Source organism: Lampetra fluviatilis, chromosome 5, assembly GCF_964198595.1.
Source record: "Lampetra fluviatilis chromosome 5, kcLamFluv1.1, whole genome shotgun sequence".
Lineage (NCBI taxonomy): Eukaryota > Metazoa > Chordata > Hyperoartia > Petromyzontiformes > Petromyzontidae > Lampetra > Lampetra fluviatilis.
The window spans coordinates 9,208,626-9,222,822 of NC_136279.1; the positions used below are offsets into that span (position 1 = coordinate 9,208,626).

The 14,197-nt window shown below is 51.2% G+C and overlaps 1 protein-coding gene across 3 annotated transcripts in view; it reads left to right on the plus strand.

Annotated features, from left to right (window-relative positions):
- Positions 1 to 545: 545 nt before the first annotated feature.
- The window catches only part of LOC144932519 (protocadherin-16-like), a 65,703-nt gene continuing 52,051 nt past the window's right edge, over positions 546 to 14,197 (plus strand). For 2 of the 3 annotated variants that reach the window (XM_078856685.1, XM_078856686.1), the window contains exons 1-8: positions 546 to 1,251; positions 2,294 to 2,787; positions 3,071 to 3,577; positions 3,920 to 4,214; positions 4,940 to 5,188; positions 6,000 to 6,111; positions 6,693 to 7,195; positions 7,694 to 8,010. In XM_078856685.1, coding sequence (XP_078712811.1) covers positions 675 to 1,251; positions 2,294 to 2,787; positions 3,071 to 3,577; positions 3,920 to 4,214; positions 4,940 to 5,188; positions 6,000 to 6,111; positions 6,693 to 7,195; positions 7,694 to 8,010 — 3,054 coding nt within the window. In that variant the 5' untranslated portion in view covers positions 546 to 674. The remainder of the gene's footprint in view (positions 1,252 to 2,293; positions 2,788 to 3,070; positions 3,578 to 3,919; positions 4,215 to 4,939; positions 5,189 to 5,999; positions 6,112 to 6,692; positions 7,196 to 7,693; positions 8,011 to 14,197) is intronic. The other variant, XM_078856687.1, reaches the window with a different exon arrangement.

Here is a 14,197-nt window from a genome sequence, read left to right on the forward strand (position 1 = left end):
ATTCTTCAACAACTCAAGGTATTAGTCTTCAAGCCTTCAAGACCCTGTTAAGTTCGACAAAATCTGAAGTGCTCACTCTTCAAGGCCTAAAGATCCAATTAAGGGTTCAAGGTCCCACTCCTTAAGGTGTGAAGGATCAACACTCCACAAGGACCCTCGGACCCAGGAGTCCCACAGACGACGCCTCAGTCAGTGGTCGATGACCGGGTTGGCCACTGTGGGGCGAAAATGGACGCAGCCCCAGGTACAAGGTCAAGCTGAAGGCCACACATGACGAATTGACGGTCAGTGTTATTTGGCAGTATTAGTAATGATTCAATTTATTATAGTGTTATTGGGAGTAAGGAGTTTCTATACTCTTTTGTGTACGTGTTAACTGAGACTTTATATTGTGAATGAGACTTTGCACACTTCATTTTTTTTACAATTTAAAATTATTGGTTCTCAATTGAAATATTTAGTACAGACGATTAGTAGGTCAAAATCCGAATCTGAATCCGGTTTGGGAAGAAAACCTTGAACTGGACCTTGAACTGTGTTGCCAACCGGATCCGGATCTAATCATTTGGATTTAGACTGAATTATCTCCAGTTGCAGATTGAGACCTCAATCAGTGCCATTAGATTTTGCAAATCAGCGGAAGCGATGAGCACAAGGAAGAACACTCCCAAACTATGAATGTGCGCTCGCAAACACGAGGCGCTTCAACAATTCGAGGTGGATCGAGCGAGCCAATGGCTGCAACGAAGACGATGACAACGCCACTCGGGTGGACGAGGAGGTGGTGCAGGAGGAGGAAGAGGGCGTCGACGGGGACGCGAGCGGTGCCGACGATCGGACAGAATCTCCTTCTGACACTCGCGCTCTCCTGCTTCCTCATTTTCTCTGGAACAACGGCATCCGGAACGGGAAACGTGACCGGATTGGACGCTGGCCCCACAAAAATGGAATCGTGGGCCGGGCTCGGCGGGATCGGAGCTGGAGCCGAGGACATTGAGCAGATCCTGAAGACACTCGCCATCGCCGCTGCCCGAGCCGGAACCGGTTTCGGAGCCGGAACCGGAACTGGATGGGGCGGCGCTGGCTGGAGAGGTGGGCGCGGCGCCGGCGGCTGGGGTGACCCCGACGAGAGCGAAGGGGCCCTCGGGGGCGGCTGGGGATCAAGCACTCTGACCCTGACCGTATGGGAGAACGAGCCAGCTGGGACCCTCATCGGTGATGTGAGCGCCGCCTTCCGAGCTCCTGCAGCAGGTGATGGCAGCGATGGCAGTGGTGGTAGTTCAGGTTGTGGTGGTGATGTGGCCTGTGTTAGAGTGGATGTGGTGGTAGCGATAGTAATGATTTTAGTGATGGTTGTGGAGGTAGCTTAGTTCGTAGTGGTTCAGGTTGTGGTGGAGATGTGGCCTGTGCTAGAGTGGATGTGGTGGTAGTGATAGTAATGATTTTAGTGATGGTTGTGAAGGTAGTTTAGTTCGTTGTGGTTCAGGTTGATTTGAAGCTTTCGTGACTGCTGGAATCCATACTCTTTGGTTCTTTCGGTAAAGTCACGTAGGTAGAAATAAAATAAAATAAATCACGACGTTTCGAACGCAAAACAAGCGTTCGTCTTCAGGTGAAAATCGCGATAGCTGCGATGTCTGCTGCGAGCAACACGATGTCTGCTGCCTTGGTTCAGGTTGTGGTGGTAATGGAGACTGTGCTCGGGTGAGTGATGGTGATTTACGGTGATGGTGGTGACCAAGGCGATGGAAATGATATAAGTGAAGGTTATAGTGGTAGTGGAGAAAGCGTATATTCGATTTCAGTAATTTGCAGGTAATTTTATCAAATATGTGGACCACGACGCTGGCACACAATGGCCAACTCGAGTGATAGACATCATGAGAACTTTAATTTCCACTGTGAAGCAGACGGCATGTGTTTTTTTGGTTAATACACCCAACAGTAATAACCAGGGTGGCCGCTGGATTTGATCCATGAACCGCTGTAACAAGCAGTAAACGTGCTACAAATAGTCCATGTTACTGCCCACATCAGGAACGCTGGCATAATTAAATATTTGAAATTAAAAATATTTGTTAAAGTCGGTGTGTTTTTTAGCTGTATTGATTGGCCAAAGGGTTTTTGAGTTTTTTTTATTTGAAAGCTCCCTGGGACGCTCCGCATGAAGAACGATAAATTCTTGCAATTTGGTTTCTACTGTACACCTAACATCATCATTCTCACCACATAATCGCATCATCATAATAATAACCATCATCACCATTATCACTAAACCCTCTCGTCTCTACAGGCGCCGCCACCAACGGCGATGACGGGAAACCCTCGTCTCCATTTTCCGCTGATGGTGTCCATGCCCCATCATCATCATCATCGTCATCATCGTCATCAGATCCCGGCAAAGTCCCACTCGACCCGTTGGCACATGCGGATGGCACCGTGCGCTTCCTGGTGGTGCCGGCGGATGGTGGCGACGGTGGCGACGATGGCGGAGGAGACATCACGGTGGATGTATTCACGGGGGAGCTGCGCACGGCGCGCGTGCTCGACCGCGAGACGCGGGACCGCTACCACTTCGTCGTTCTGCCTATCGCACCGCTCCTCTTCACCGCCTCCTCGTCGTCGTTGCCACTCGACTCCCCCGTCCGCGTCACCGTGCGAGTCCTCGACGTCAACGATAACGAGCCGAGGTTTGGATCAAGGCATGGGGCACGCGGGGACGCCCGCCACGATCCTTACGATGTTGGTGACCCTGGAGGTGATGACGGCACCAAGGAGGACGAGAAGGTGGGTGGTGCACCGTGCGCTCGCGGAAATGTTGGTGCGATCGCAGTGTGGGCAGGTGATGGGGTTGAGGATGGTGATCAATGGTGCTAATGATGAAGCTGATGTTGGTGATTGAGATGAGTTTGACATCGAAAGAGTTACTGCTGATGCTGTTGCTGCAACTGGTTAGGTGGCCGATGACATCAATGACAGGTGTGCAATTGTCAGATGAGGCCAACGATACAGACGACGTTGGTAACAGTGGTCACAAAGATACTAACCATCACCCAAAACCCCACTGCAGGTTCGTCTGGACATCTCTGAGGGGGTCCCGGTTGGGGCGCGTTTCTCCCTTACGCCGGCATGGGACCCCGACGAGGGGACACATGGTGTGCAGGGGTACACCCTCTCCGATGACGACGACGGCAGCGAGACCGACACCAAACCCACGGATGCCGGCTCCGTCCTGACCCAAGATGACCGACCCCGTGGCGAGCAGCGGCGCCGCCTGCCATTCTCGCTTGAGTGGGACGTATTGGCCGAGCGGCTGGAGCTGGTGGTGGTGTTACCGCTGGACCGCGAAGCCCGCCCTGGCGGGTATCGGCTGCGGGCGCGGGCCCACGACGGCGGGGCGCCGGCACGCGTGTCGCGGCCCGGCCTCGCCGTGCGTGTTGTCCTGGGGGACGAGAACGACCAGGCGCCTGCATTCTCACGGCGCCGCTACGGCGCCAGCGTGCGTGAGGACGCGGCGCTTGGCACGAGCGTTGCGCGCGTGCGGGCAAGCGACGGAGACCAGGGCATGAATGCACGGGTGGGTGGAGGGGTCTGGGGATGGATTGTGCATCTGCATGTGTGTACATGTCTACACACGTGTGTAGAGAGATTCGTGATTGATGCACTATGAACTTCACTTATATCGTCTCTATCACCTTGGCCCCCACCATCATTACAATCACTATCACCACAACCACCCTTCCCTGTGGTTCCTCAAGCTCTCCGACTCATCCTCTCACTCTGTTCAACCCTTCTGCATACTCCAATGTTCACCCTCCTCCCACACCTCTTCCTTACCCACCTCCCATCCATAACCCTTACTGCTCACTCTTCTTCCTCCTCCTCTCTCCCTCCCCTCCCCCCCCTTGCCTCACCGCAGGTTCGCTATGAGCTGGACCGTCGTCTCGGTGACCCTGGCGGGTTTTTCTCGGTTGACCCACGCTCCGGCGTCGTCCGCCTGCGCCGCCGCCTCGACTTCGAGTCCCAGCACCGGCACGAGCTGGTGGTGGTGGCACGCGACGGGGGGGCGCCCCCCCTCAGCGCCGCCGCCTTCCTCTCGGTGCGCGTCGTCGACGTCAATGAGCACCCCCCTCTCATCAGCGCCATCCTCTTCGGTCGACATGGTGATGATGGTGGTGGTGGTGGAGGAGCAGGGGAAGGTGATGGAGATGATGGTGAGATGATGGGCAGGATGACATTGGTGAACAGGGTCAGACTATGAACATGAGACTTGGAAACCCGATTTAAATTACGGGTGGGTGGTAGGGACCCACATTTTAACCCAGGATCTCAGGAGTGCTGGCTCAGTATTTCTTACCTCTGATCCACCCGGGCATATCCCATGTCTTATTGTTGATGTCATCATTAGAAGCAGGAATTTCCTTATCATTAACAGCATCAACATCATGTCATCACCATTCTCAGCAGAACCATCGTGAAAAGCATGATGATGATATTTTTGCGGCTGATGGTGATCATTATGCTAACGTTTTACTGGTTGCTTTTGATGTTTCAGCTGTTGATGCTGGTGATGATGACAGTGATTTTGGTAATGCGGATGCTGTTGCAGATGTTATGCTAATGGTGGTACATTTAATGTTATCGCAATGATAGTGATGCTGCTTTTCCTGCTGTCAATGTTAATAGCGTTGCTACTGCTGATAGTTCTGATGATCATAGTAATGCTGCAGCTGATGACGTTGATGTAATGAAATGATGCTGCTCACCAAGTGACTGCTGATAATGATGTCAATGATGCTGACAAAGTCACTGCTGTTGCTGCTCATGTTGGCAGTGTTGCGACTTAATTACATTAACGATGTTGACACAGCTGCTGGTGCCGTTAACGATGCTGCTGCTGCCAGGGACGACGCTAACGTAACTGTGTCGATGATCGCAGGTTCGTCTCCACGGGTCCTCGTCGGGGTCGTGAGCGAGGACGCACCTCTGGGCCTCATCGTCGCCCGTGTCTCCGTCCATGACGCCGACCTCCCCGACCCCACTGCCCTCCCCGGCTCCCCCTCTTCTCCCGACCTCGTCGCCTGGCACGGACCCCCACGGAACGATGGTAACGACAATGACCACGAGGGAGAGAAGGAGGAAGAGGAGGAGGATGAAGAGAGTGACGAGGGCAGCCGAGGGAACGGAGGTGAGGAGTGTCGCCCACACTGTACACACGTGCAAAATCACTCGGAATACGTACATGCAATCTCATTGTGTCTCAGAAGCGAAGCAGGTTTGAGCCTGCATTGTGCTCGGGTAGGTGGTGAGCAGCAGAGGACAGGGCAGCAAATTTCAGCGTGGTGAAGAATGGTCAGATAACCTCCACAACTGCACGGCGTGGGTAGGCCATCATCCAGCAGTCGATTGACAAAAGGGATGTACATGTAATTCACCACTATGTTTGTGCCTGATTAGGTCTGCTTTGAGGCCAAGTGAATTGTGGAAAGCTCGCTGGAAAGAGGTCATGTGACAGACCCAGGTGTAATGTGTTAACTGGCTGAGATGAGTGGCAGAGAGCACCACCTGTTCTGCTCACTGTGGCACACATGCACACTTGCATATGCACTCCCATGGGTTTCTTATGGATATATTCATCCCTGCCATTTTAATTTGGAGTTTCTATCACTGGCTCAGGATGGTGGCCGACACTGCCACATTGCTCCTCAGCAGAGAGATGCTGAATTTGCCTTGGACATGGAGACAGAGCCCTTGCTTATCATTGTAGACTAATAAGGCAAGCACTATTAGCGAGAACCTGTTTAGGCCAGCAAAAGGCACAAACATATACATTTCCAAAGTTAAAAATATGAATCCTTGCAGTCACGAAAACTTCAAATCTAGAATAAAAAATAAAAATCCAAAACTGAAACCCAAATAATGGTTGTAGCAACAAAACATAAGCCGGGTAAGGTTATGGACTGACATTGTGACAACTTTCCTGGCTGACTGTTGCCCAGGAGATGCTCAGCCAGCATCACGCGATGACTCCCAAGATGGCGGCGACGACTCGCAAGATGGCGTCTGGGATCCAAGCGGAGGAAATGGCGGCGCCGGAGGTGGACGCCCAAGGTCGGTTCACCTTGCCAGTCGATTTCTTAATCCTAGGATCTGGCGCATGACAATATTTAACAAGGAAGAACAATCATGCATATGCATGGGTTCTGTAACACTCTGGGCGTGCGTTTGTCCTTGAGAGTATTTAATTAGAGATAACGTTACACGTCAAACCGCAAAAAGAGATGATGTCATCGGGAGGGGCAGGCGGAGAGGAGGCGAGCGTGTCTCGGCCATTATGGCACCAAGGTCAAGGGGAGATAAAAGCGGCCAGGCGTGGTGCTGGCTACCTTCCCTCTTTGAGCATAGTGCCAGCCTTAATAGGTGTTCACAAGCAGCACGTACCCCAACTGTTCAGGCTAAAGGGGATCTTTGTCTTTGTGTATACATGTTTGCATACAATTGTACGTACACGTGTGGCCGTGCATGTACACAGGAGAGTGCGTGCATACAGTAGGTTTGAGTGTACATATATGCATGTACACGTGATAGTGTTGTGTATACAGTCTATGGGCATGTACACTTAACAGAGTTTGCTCAATCGACCCCATTGGTCGCTCGCTCACGCTCGCTCACACTCGCCCGCGCTCACCCAGGCTACCCACGACGCTCACGCTCTCGGGGGGCGAAGGCGTCTTCGAGCTCCTTCCCTCGGCCAGCGCCATCACCGCTTCCTCCTCCTCCATCCCCGACGCCGGCACCGCTCCATCGCCCGCCCCGCACAGCGGCACTGGCGCGGCGGGGGGCACAGGCGGCTCGGGGGGCGTCTACCTCCTGCGTGTGAGCGGCGCCCTGGACCGCGAGGTGCGCGGGCGCTACCGCCTGACACTGCGCGCGCGCGACGGCGCGTGGCCCCCGCTCGAGTCGACGGCCGTGCTGGACGTCCTGGTGGACGACGTCAACGACAACGACCCTGTCTTTGTCCCCCCGTCGTCGTCCTCGGACGCCGTGGCCGACGTGCCCGAGAACGCTGCCCTGGGGACGTGGGTGGCGCGGGTGTCGGCGTCGGACATGGACGCCGGAGAGAATGGGCGCGTGCGTTACGCCGTCGTAGGAGCGCGAGCGGCTGGAGGTGACGACGGCACTACCGCCGACGAAGGTGACCGCGCTGTGCTGTGGGGTTTCACGGGTAGGAAGAAGTACGACAAGTAGAACCATCCATGTAGTTTATGGGAGGCGATCTGTGTGGAGTTTCTGTCGGTGGCTCGGGGCTGCTGATAGAGATGAGAATCACCCCACGTGGGACACCTTTGGCTCAGAGAGATGTTGAGTGGTCTGTGCAGTGGCAGTGAGGTAGCACGGTTGACATAGGCCCTGGCACAAATAATGAAATAAGCCTTCCCCTCTCCAATATCCGCCCTGATTGTAGCCCAGCACCTGAGTCGTTTTGACCCATGGGTCCAAGTGCAGTCACACCGGCTGCACACTCTATTCATATTATCAATCATAATGCAAAGCACTCAACTGTAAGGTGGACATTGCATACGCTGTGGCATCATAATCGTAGTCAGTCATCGACAGCTGACCATAATGCACTGGATTTCGTGACCCAAATCCCAAGTTTAAAATGTTTCCTCTTTGTTTTTTTCTCTGGCAGACGGTCGAGCGTGGGAGTGTGCGCACACATCGACATCTTCATCATTGTCCGACGTGGGGGGCTGGTTCTCGGTGGACCCTGCCACGGGGGTGCTGAGTGTGGCCGGGGCCCTGGACCACGAGCGTGCTCCCCGCGGAGTGCTCGTTACCGTCGCAGCGAGCGACGGGGGCGCCCAGCCCCGCGTCACCAAAGCAACCCTGCTCATCAGCATCGCCGACAGCAACGAGTGCCGCCCCGAATTCCGTTTCCCCGGCGACCGGGAGTTGAACCTGAGCGTGGCGAGGTCAGAGGTCATGGTCGGGAAGTGCCTCGGCAAGGTGAGCGCGCGGACTAATTGGCAGCCGGGCAGCAGCTTGGTCGCACTGGTGACTCCTAATTAGGAGGACTTTATTTCTCACTCAGTATTTTCCAGAATGAAAATGTCACATATATGACTTGATTTGATGTCACAGACATTTGTGCGTCTCTATTAAAAGGAGTTTACCTTCAGGACAAGGACGTTAAATGCATGTACTGTCCTTAAGGGCATCTGTTTACCCGAAGTGCTGTTCATTCACGTGTTTTTGCACAACACCACTACATGCACTACTGGATACCCACCACCGTACACACACGCCACCGCACACACCCTGACGAACACACACCGACGCGCTCACACCATCACACACACCACCGTGCACACACACACACTGCACACGTGCACCGCCGCACACCACTGCACATGCACCAATGCACACACATCGCAGTATCATAAGGAAAAAATTAAGCGAGATGGATGCGGCATGCCAAAATAATTCCAGACTGTTTTGGAATTGATTAGGACGAAACCGGTGTTAATGTGTTTGTCTGGTATCGAGTGTCAGGATTATATCCTCCCTGTCCAGCCATTGCCATGGTAATACCGAATTTCCACCAATGGCCCAGGGTCGCCAACGGAGGTATGATAAGTCACACTGATGATCTCTAATTCGGTCGAGACGAGCATTAATACAGCTGTCACCAGTGGTACTCCTCTGTCGATACATAGCCCTGCCATTAAAATGTGGAATTAACATCTGCCAGTGGAGAAGAGTGCTGATCCATGCTTGGCTGAGTAATGGGACTCAATGGCTTGGCTTGTCTTGTGTAGGATAGGCATGATGATTTCTAATATTATGAGGCTCGTTTTGATGCAGTTGTCATGTACAATATACCAGCTCAGCGTTGATGATGCCCAATAATTAGGAAACTGGTATTAAATTCAGCTGTCAAAGAGAGACGTTGATGCTACATTAGTAGTGGTTATCTCTTATGTGGGTTAGGCCTGCATTGACGTAGTTGTCATGCATGATGTACCAGTGCCAACACGACATTGACTTTTATAATAAGTTCAAAGCCGTTAACGCAAATGGCATATTGCTTTCCCACCGCTATTTCTCTTTAACCGTGCCCCCGTGGCAACATGAGGAACGCAAGGAATTGTGGGGGAATGTCTCCCATGATGCATAGCGAACACGAGCGTGAATCGTTTGGGGATTTTGTGAATTTATTTGGGAGCGGAAAAGTGTGAGTGTTTTTCTTCCAACCCGAACTTTTTTTTCATTGACGTAAAAAAAAAGTGTTTTCTCTCAACAAAGTCGCGGCTTTGTTGGAATTGGGAGAGAATTGCTGTTTCGCTGGCTGTGTAATTTGTTAATGTCCATTCAAACATCCGACAAAACGTTCTAAGCGAACGTGTGTAAATGGTACAGCCGTACGTACATATGTGTATGTTCACCCGCCCACTCATATATATACGCGCAGACACACCCACCCACCCAGTCTTACATATATACACAGACAAACACACCCGCCCACACCCACTGACATGTATACACACTCACCCGCTCACTCGTATATACACCGAGTAGACGTTTACACACCCACTATTACATAAAAGAATATACAACATGCATAAGACTATACAGAGTGTACGTCTTTGACACATGCACACAAATACAAAGATCTCCCGTAGGACCTTTAACAGACTTTGGAACAAGTGCTGTTAGCGAGCACCTATTAAGGACGCCGCGGCACGCAAGAGAGGTGGTGTGCCCAGCACCACGCGTGCCCACCTTTGTCTCCCGAGTGCTGATGATTACACACTACGATAGGTACTAATTTGAGGCTGAATTTACCTAGGGGGTAAGCCCTGGACCATTTCAAATATTCGCCACTGTTATCGGTCGTGAGCGGGAATTGAACTCAGGTGACCTGGTTCGGAGCGGAATGCGCTAACTACTGCACCACCGCTCCCAAAAACACGCAGACACGCACACACACATACACAAACGCCCTTCATGTAAAAGCAGATATTGTGTGTTCACAGCGGAGTGTACGCGCACACCTGCTGCACGCGTGAATGACTGATCAGCGGAAAGGTTTTGAGTGAGACATTTTATTTCACACCGGCATAAACCAACAAGAATGTGTCCCAGGTTGGGAAACGTCACCTCGAACTCAAACCCGGTCATTAATTCTCCATCCGACCTCAAGCCTGGGAGTAAAGGAGCCTTGTTGTCAATCTTTGAAGTCGGTTGCCTCCCTGAAAATGTTTTTTATTCCTCCGAGGTCTAAGGTCGACAATCAACGCCGGTGTTTTCAGGCCTTCCTAAGGTCGTTCCGCCTGCCCACACGGCACATGCGTCAGTGTCCTGCTCATTCCTGTGCACGAGTGGAAGCATTCGCACGCGGGCACAAAGAAATCCCATTTTAGCCTCAGCAGACTGTTGGGGCGAGTGCTGTTAGCGAGCAAGCCGAGTTAGGCCGGTGCGTTACTTTAGGGGGATGCTGTGGCCAGCAGCAAGTCCGGCCCGCCTTTCTCTTACTGATGTCGACAGCAGGTACTCATTTAAGACTGAGTCAACCTAGGGGGAAAACCAGGACGGGTTCAGTTTATAACGGGAGAAAAGAGGAGTGAGATCGAGAAAAGAACAAGAGAAACGGAGAAACCCGGAATCTTCTTCGTTACAGAAGAAGAGAGAACGAGGTCTAGGGAGAGTGCAGAGATGTGAGAGACAAAGGAAGGTGAGAGATGTAAAACATCGTAGCGAGAGAGAAGGAGAGACACGAAAGAGCGGAAATGAGAGACACGGAGGTTTCGGGAGAGTTGAGAGAGGCATGGGAGGAAAGGGGGAGAGGTGTGAGGAAAGAGAGAGAGAGACGAGGGTGGGAAAGGGAAAGACAGATGGGGTTAGACAGAGGTGAGTCGTAGAGCAGACGGGAGAGAGAGAGAGATTGCGGGAGATGAAAGAGGGGAGATGAGAATCGGGGAGAGAGCGGAGTGTGAGTGGAGAGAGAGTGAGGTGACGAGGGTGTGAATTCAGAAGGAAGAGGCTGTGAGGGAGGGTTGCCACATTTTCCACAGACTATAAACCTGGACACGTTTCTCAGTCCACCTACGTCTATGATCAAAATGGTGCAGTTACAGAATACTTCTAGATTTGAAGTTTTCGTGACTGCAAGGATCCATACTCTTTGGTTCTTTCGGTAAAGTCACGTAGGTGAAAATCATAATAAAATAAAAAAGTGAAAAACAACTAAATTAGATCAAAATTAAATTTGGTTGTTTTTTCACTTTTTTATTTTATTAATATTTTCACCTACGTGACATTACCGAAGTTACAGTATACTGTTATGTGAAATGTAATACAATACCGGTACCAGTTCTTGGTACAAATCAATGTCTGCGACCCTAACATAGATGCCAATTTCCGGACTATCCTGGCCAACCCAGACAGGTGGCAACCCTCTTGTGTGTTAGAGGGGATATTGTGAGGGGAGAGTTTAAGGAGAGAGTGGTATGAGGGGAAAGTGTTATGGGATCTGGTGATGGGATGCTGAGAGGAGAGAGAGATGGGAGAGTGTAAGGGGCGAGCGAGGGAAGAGAGTGGGTGAGTGGACAGTGATGGAAGGATTATTCTATTAATTGATTATTTTATTAATCCATGATGGATGGATTATTTATTTTATTTCTATTATTACTTTTAGTAATTTTTAATTTAATTGTTTACCTACGTGACTTTACCGAAAAAACCTAAGAGTAGTGATGGAAGGGTGTGAGGGGAGAGGGTGATGGGAGAGTGAATGAGGGAAGAGATGGTGATGGGTGAGAGTGTGGAGAGAGTGTGAGTGTGAGGAGTGTGAGAGGTTTATTAATAGAAGAGTGGTGGCAGAGAGCGAGGGGAGAGTGAGGAGTGAGTGACGGTGTGAGGAAAGAGGATGATAGGATATTGATGGGAGAGTGTGAGGGGGGAGAGAGAGGGCATAGAGTGGGAGTGTGAGGAAATAGTGTGAGTTAGTGTGAGGGACAAGGGTGAGAGGATATTGGTGGGAGAGTGTGAGAGGGAGCTAGAGTGAGAGGAAAGGGAGAATGCAAGGGGAGAGAGTGTGGAGGAGAGAGTGTGTGAGTCTGTCTCGTCAGATAAACGCGCTCGCTGCGTGATCTGATCGCTGTGAATGCGAATGTGTCGCTGTGCGTCACTGACTGCACGCGTGTTTGTGTGTAACTGTGTGTGTAATTGTGGCACAAGCGTCGTGGTCAACGTCACCGCCACTTAGTGGCGAATGCCGGTTGTTGTTGTGTAATTGTGTTTGTGTCTGTGATTGTGTGTGTGATTGTGCATTCACGCATGTGCATCCCATTGAGTGACTGTGTGCAGGTTGAGAGTGCCCGCGGAGCTGTGTGTCATTGCACGTGTGTGTGTGTGCTGTGTGCGTGTGTGTGTGTGATGTGTATGTGTGTGTGATGCTCGCTTTGTAGGGAGCGGTGGCGCAGCGGTTAGCACGCTGCGCTACGAACCCGGCCACCCGGGTTCGATACCCGCACACGGCCAACACCAGTGACGATTATCTGAACCGGTCCTGGGCCTCCCCTAGGTCGACTCAGCCTCAAATGAGTACCTGGTGCGGTATGTAAACATCGCCACTGGGGAGACAAAGGCGGTCGGGTGTGGTGTTGGCCACCCGCCCACCTCGTTTTCCGTTCCGGCATTCATAGGTGCTCGCGAACAGCACTTGCCCCAACAGTCTGTTAAGATTTAACACAAATCTGGCTGTCGCCTGATGAAGCTGGTTGTAATTACTGGCGAAACGTCGTGCTCAGATTGTAAATGTTGTGGCTTGGCTCTCCAACACACCGGTTAGTGCTGTACTAGTGACGAATTGGCCACGTTCTGTTTACGTGACAACCCTTACTAGTTGGCTGTGTCGAGTGGTGGCGGGTTTAACAACACATTTATATATTTATGTGATCTAACCCAAAAACCTCTATTATGTTATGAAAGTCTGTTAAGACTATACGGGGGATCTTTGTCTTTGTAAAGGTGTGCGTTTATGCAAACGTCAGTGTGCGTATATTTTTGAGTGTTTGTGTGCCGTTCCCTGACTATACAAGGAACACGTGTCTTGTGTTTGCAGGGGCTCATAACTGTAATGTTGATGACTATGATGGCAAGGATGATTATGAAGTAAGAATGCTGCTGCTGATGATGCCGCTGTTGCTGGTACTGACGGTGTTGGCCTTGCTGCTGCTGCTTCTGATGTTGCAGCTGCTGCTGATGCTACGACCGTGCTTAACACAAATCTCATTCCTGTTTCGGCATTCGTTTTCAGACAAAGAAGGATTCTTTTAACCCACCGAGGTTTTTTTTTGCGATATTTTTTTTTCAAAAGAAATTCGCTAAAAATTCCCAGCCTTTGCCGGAGTCAAGTTTCATAGTCAGACGAACAGAGAATTAATCATGCGCGCACACACACATGTACACACATATACATACGGTCATTACATACACACATATCTGTGCACAGACGTGCATACCTACACGTGAGCACACATACACACAGATGTACACATACATACGGTCACACACACATCTGAACACAAGACGTGTATACCTACACGTGGGCACATACACATGTACACAGTCACGACACACACATCTGTACACAGAAGAGCTTACATACACGTGGGCATATACAAACACACATGTACACATACATAAGTCACTACACACACACATCTGTACACAGACGTGCATACCTACATGTGGGCACACACGCACACACATGTACACATACATAAGACACTACACACACACATCTGAATACAAGACGTGCATACCTACACGTGGGCACACACGCACACACATGTACACATACATAAGTCACTACACACACACATCTGCACACAAGACGTGCATACCTACACGTGGGCACACACACGTACCATCATGTTGGTCACACCATCGCATCGCGCGTCATGCTGACTTTTAATCGGCGCTCGCTAACGGCGCTTGCCCCGACGGCCCCCATAGGCTACGACGGGGAATCTTTACGCACGGACGTGCAGCAGCAGTAGCAGCGGCACACAACGATAGCGAGCGTGGTTAAGTGATTTACGCCCCTTAGCGTGGAGACGCGATCACGGATAACAACAAAAATCCCGTGAAAGCCAAGACAGGTGGGTGGATCCGAGCAGACACGCGC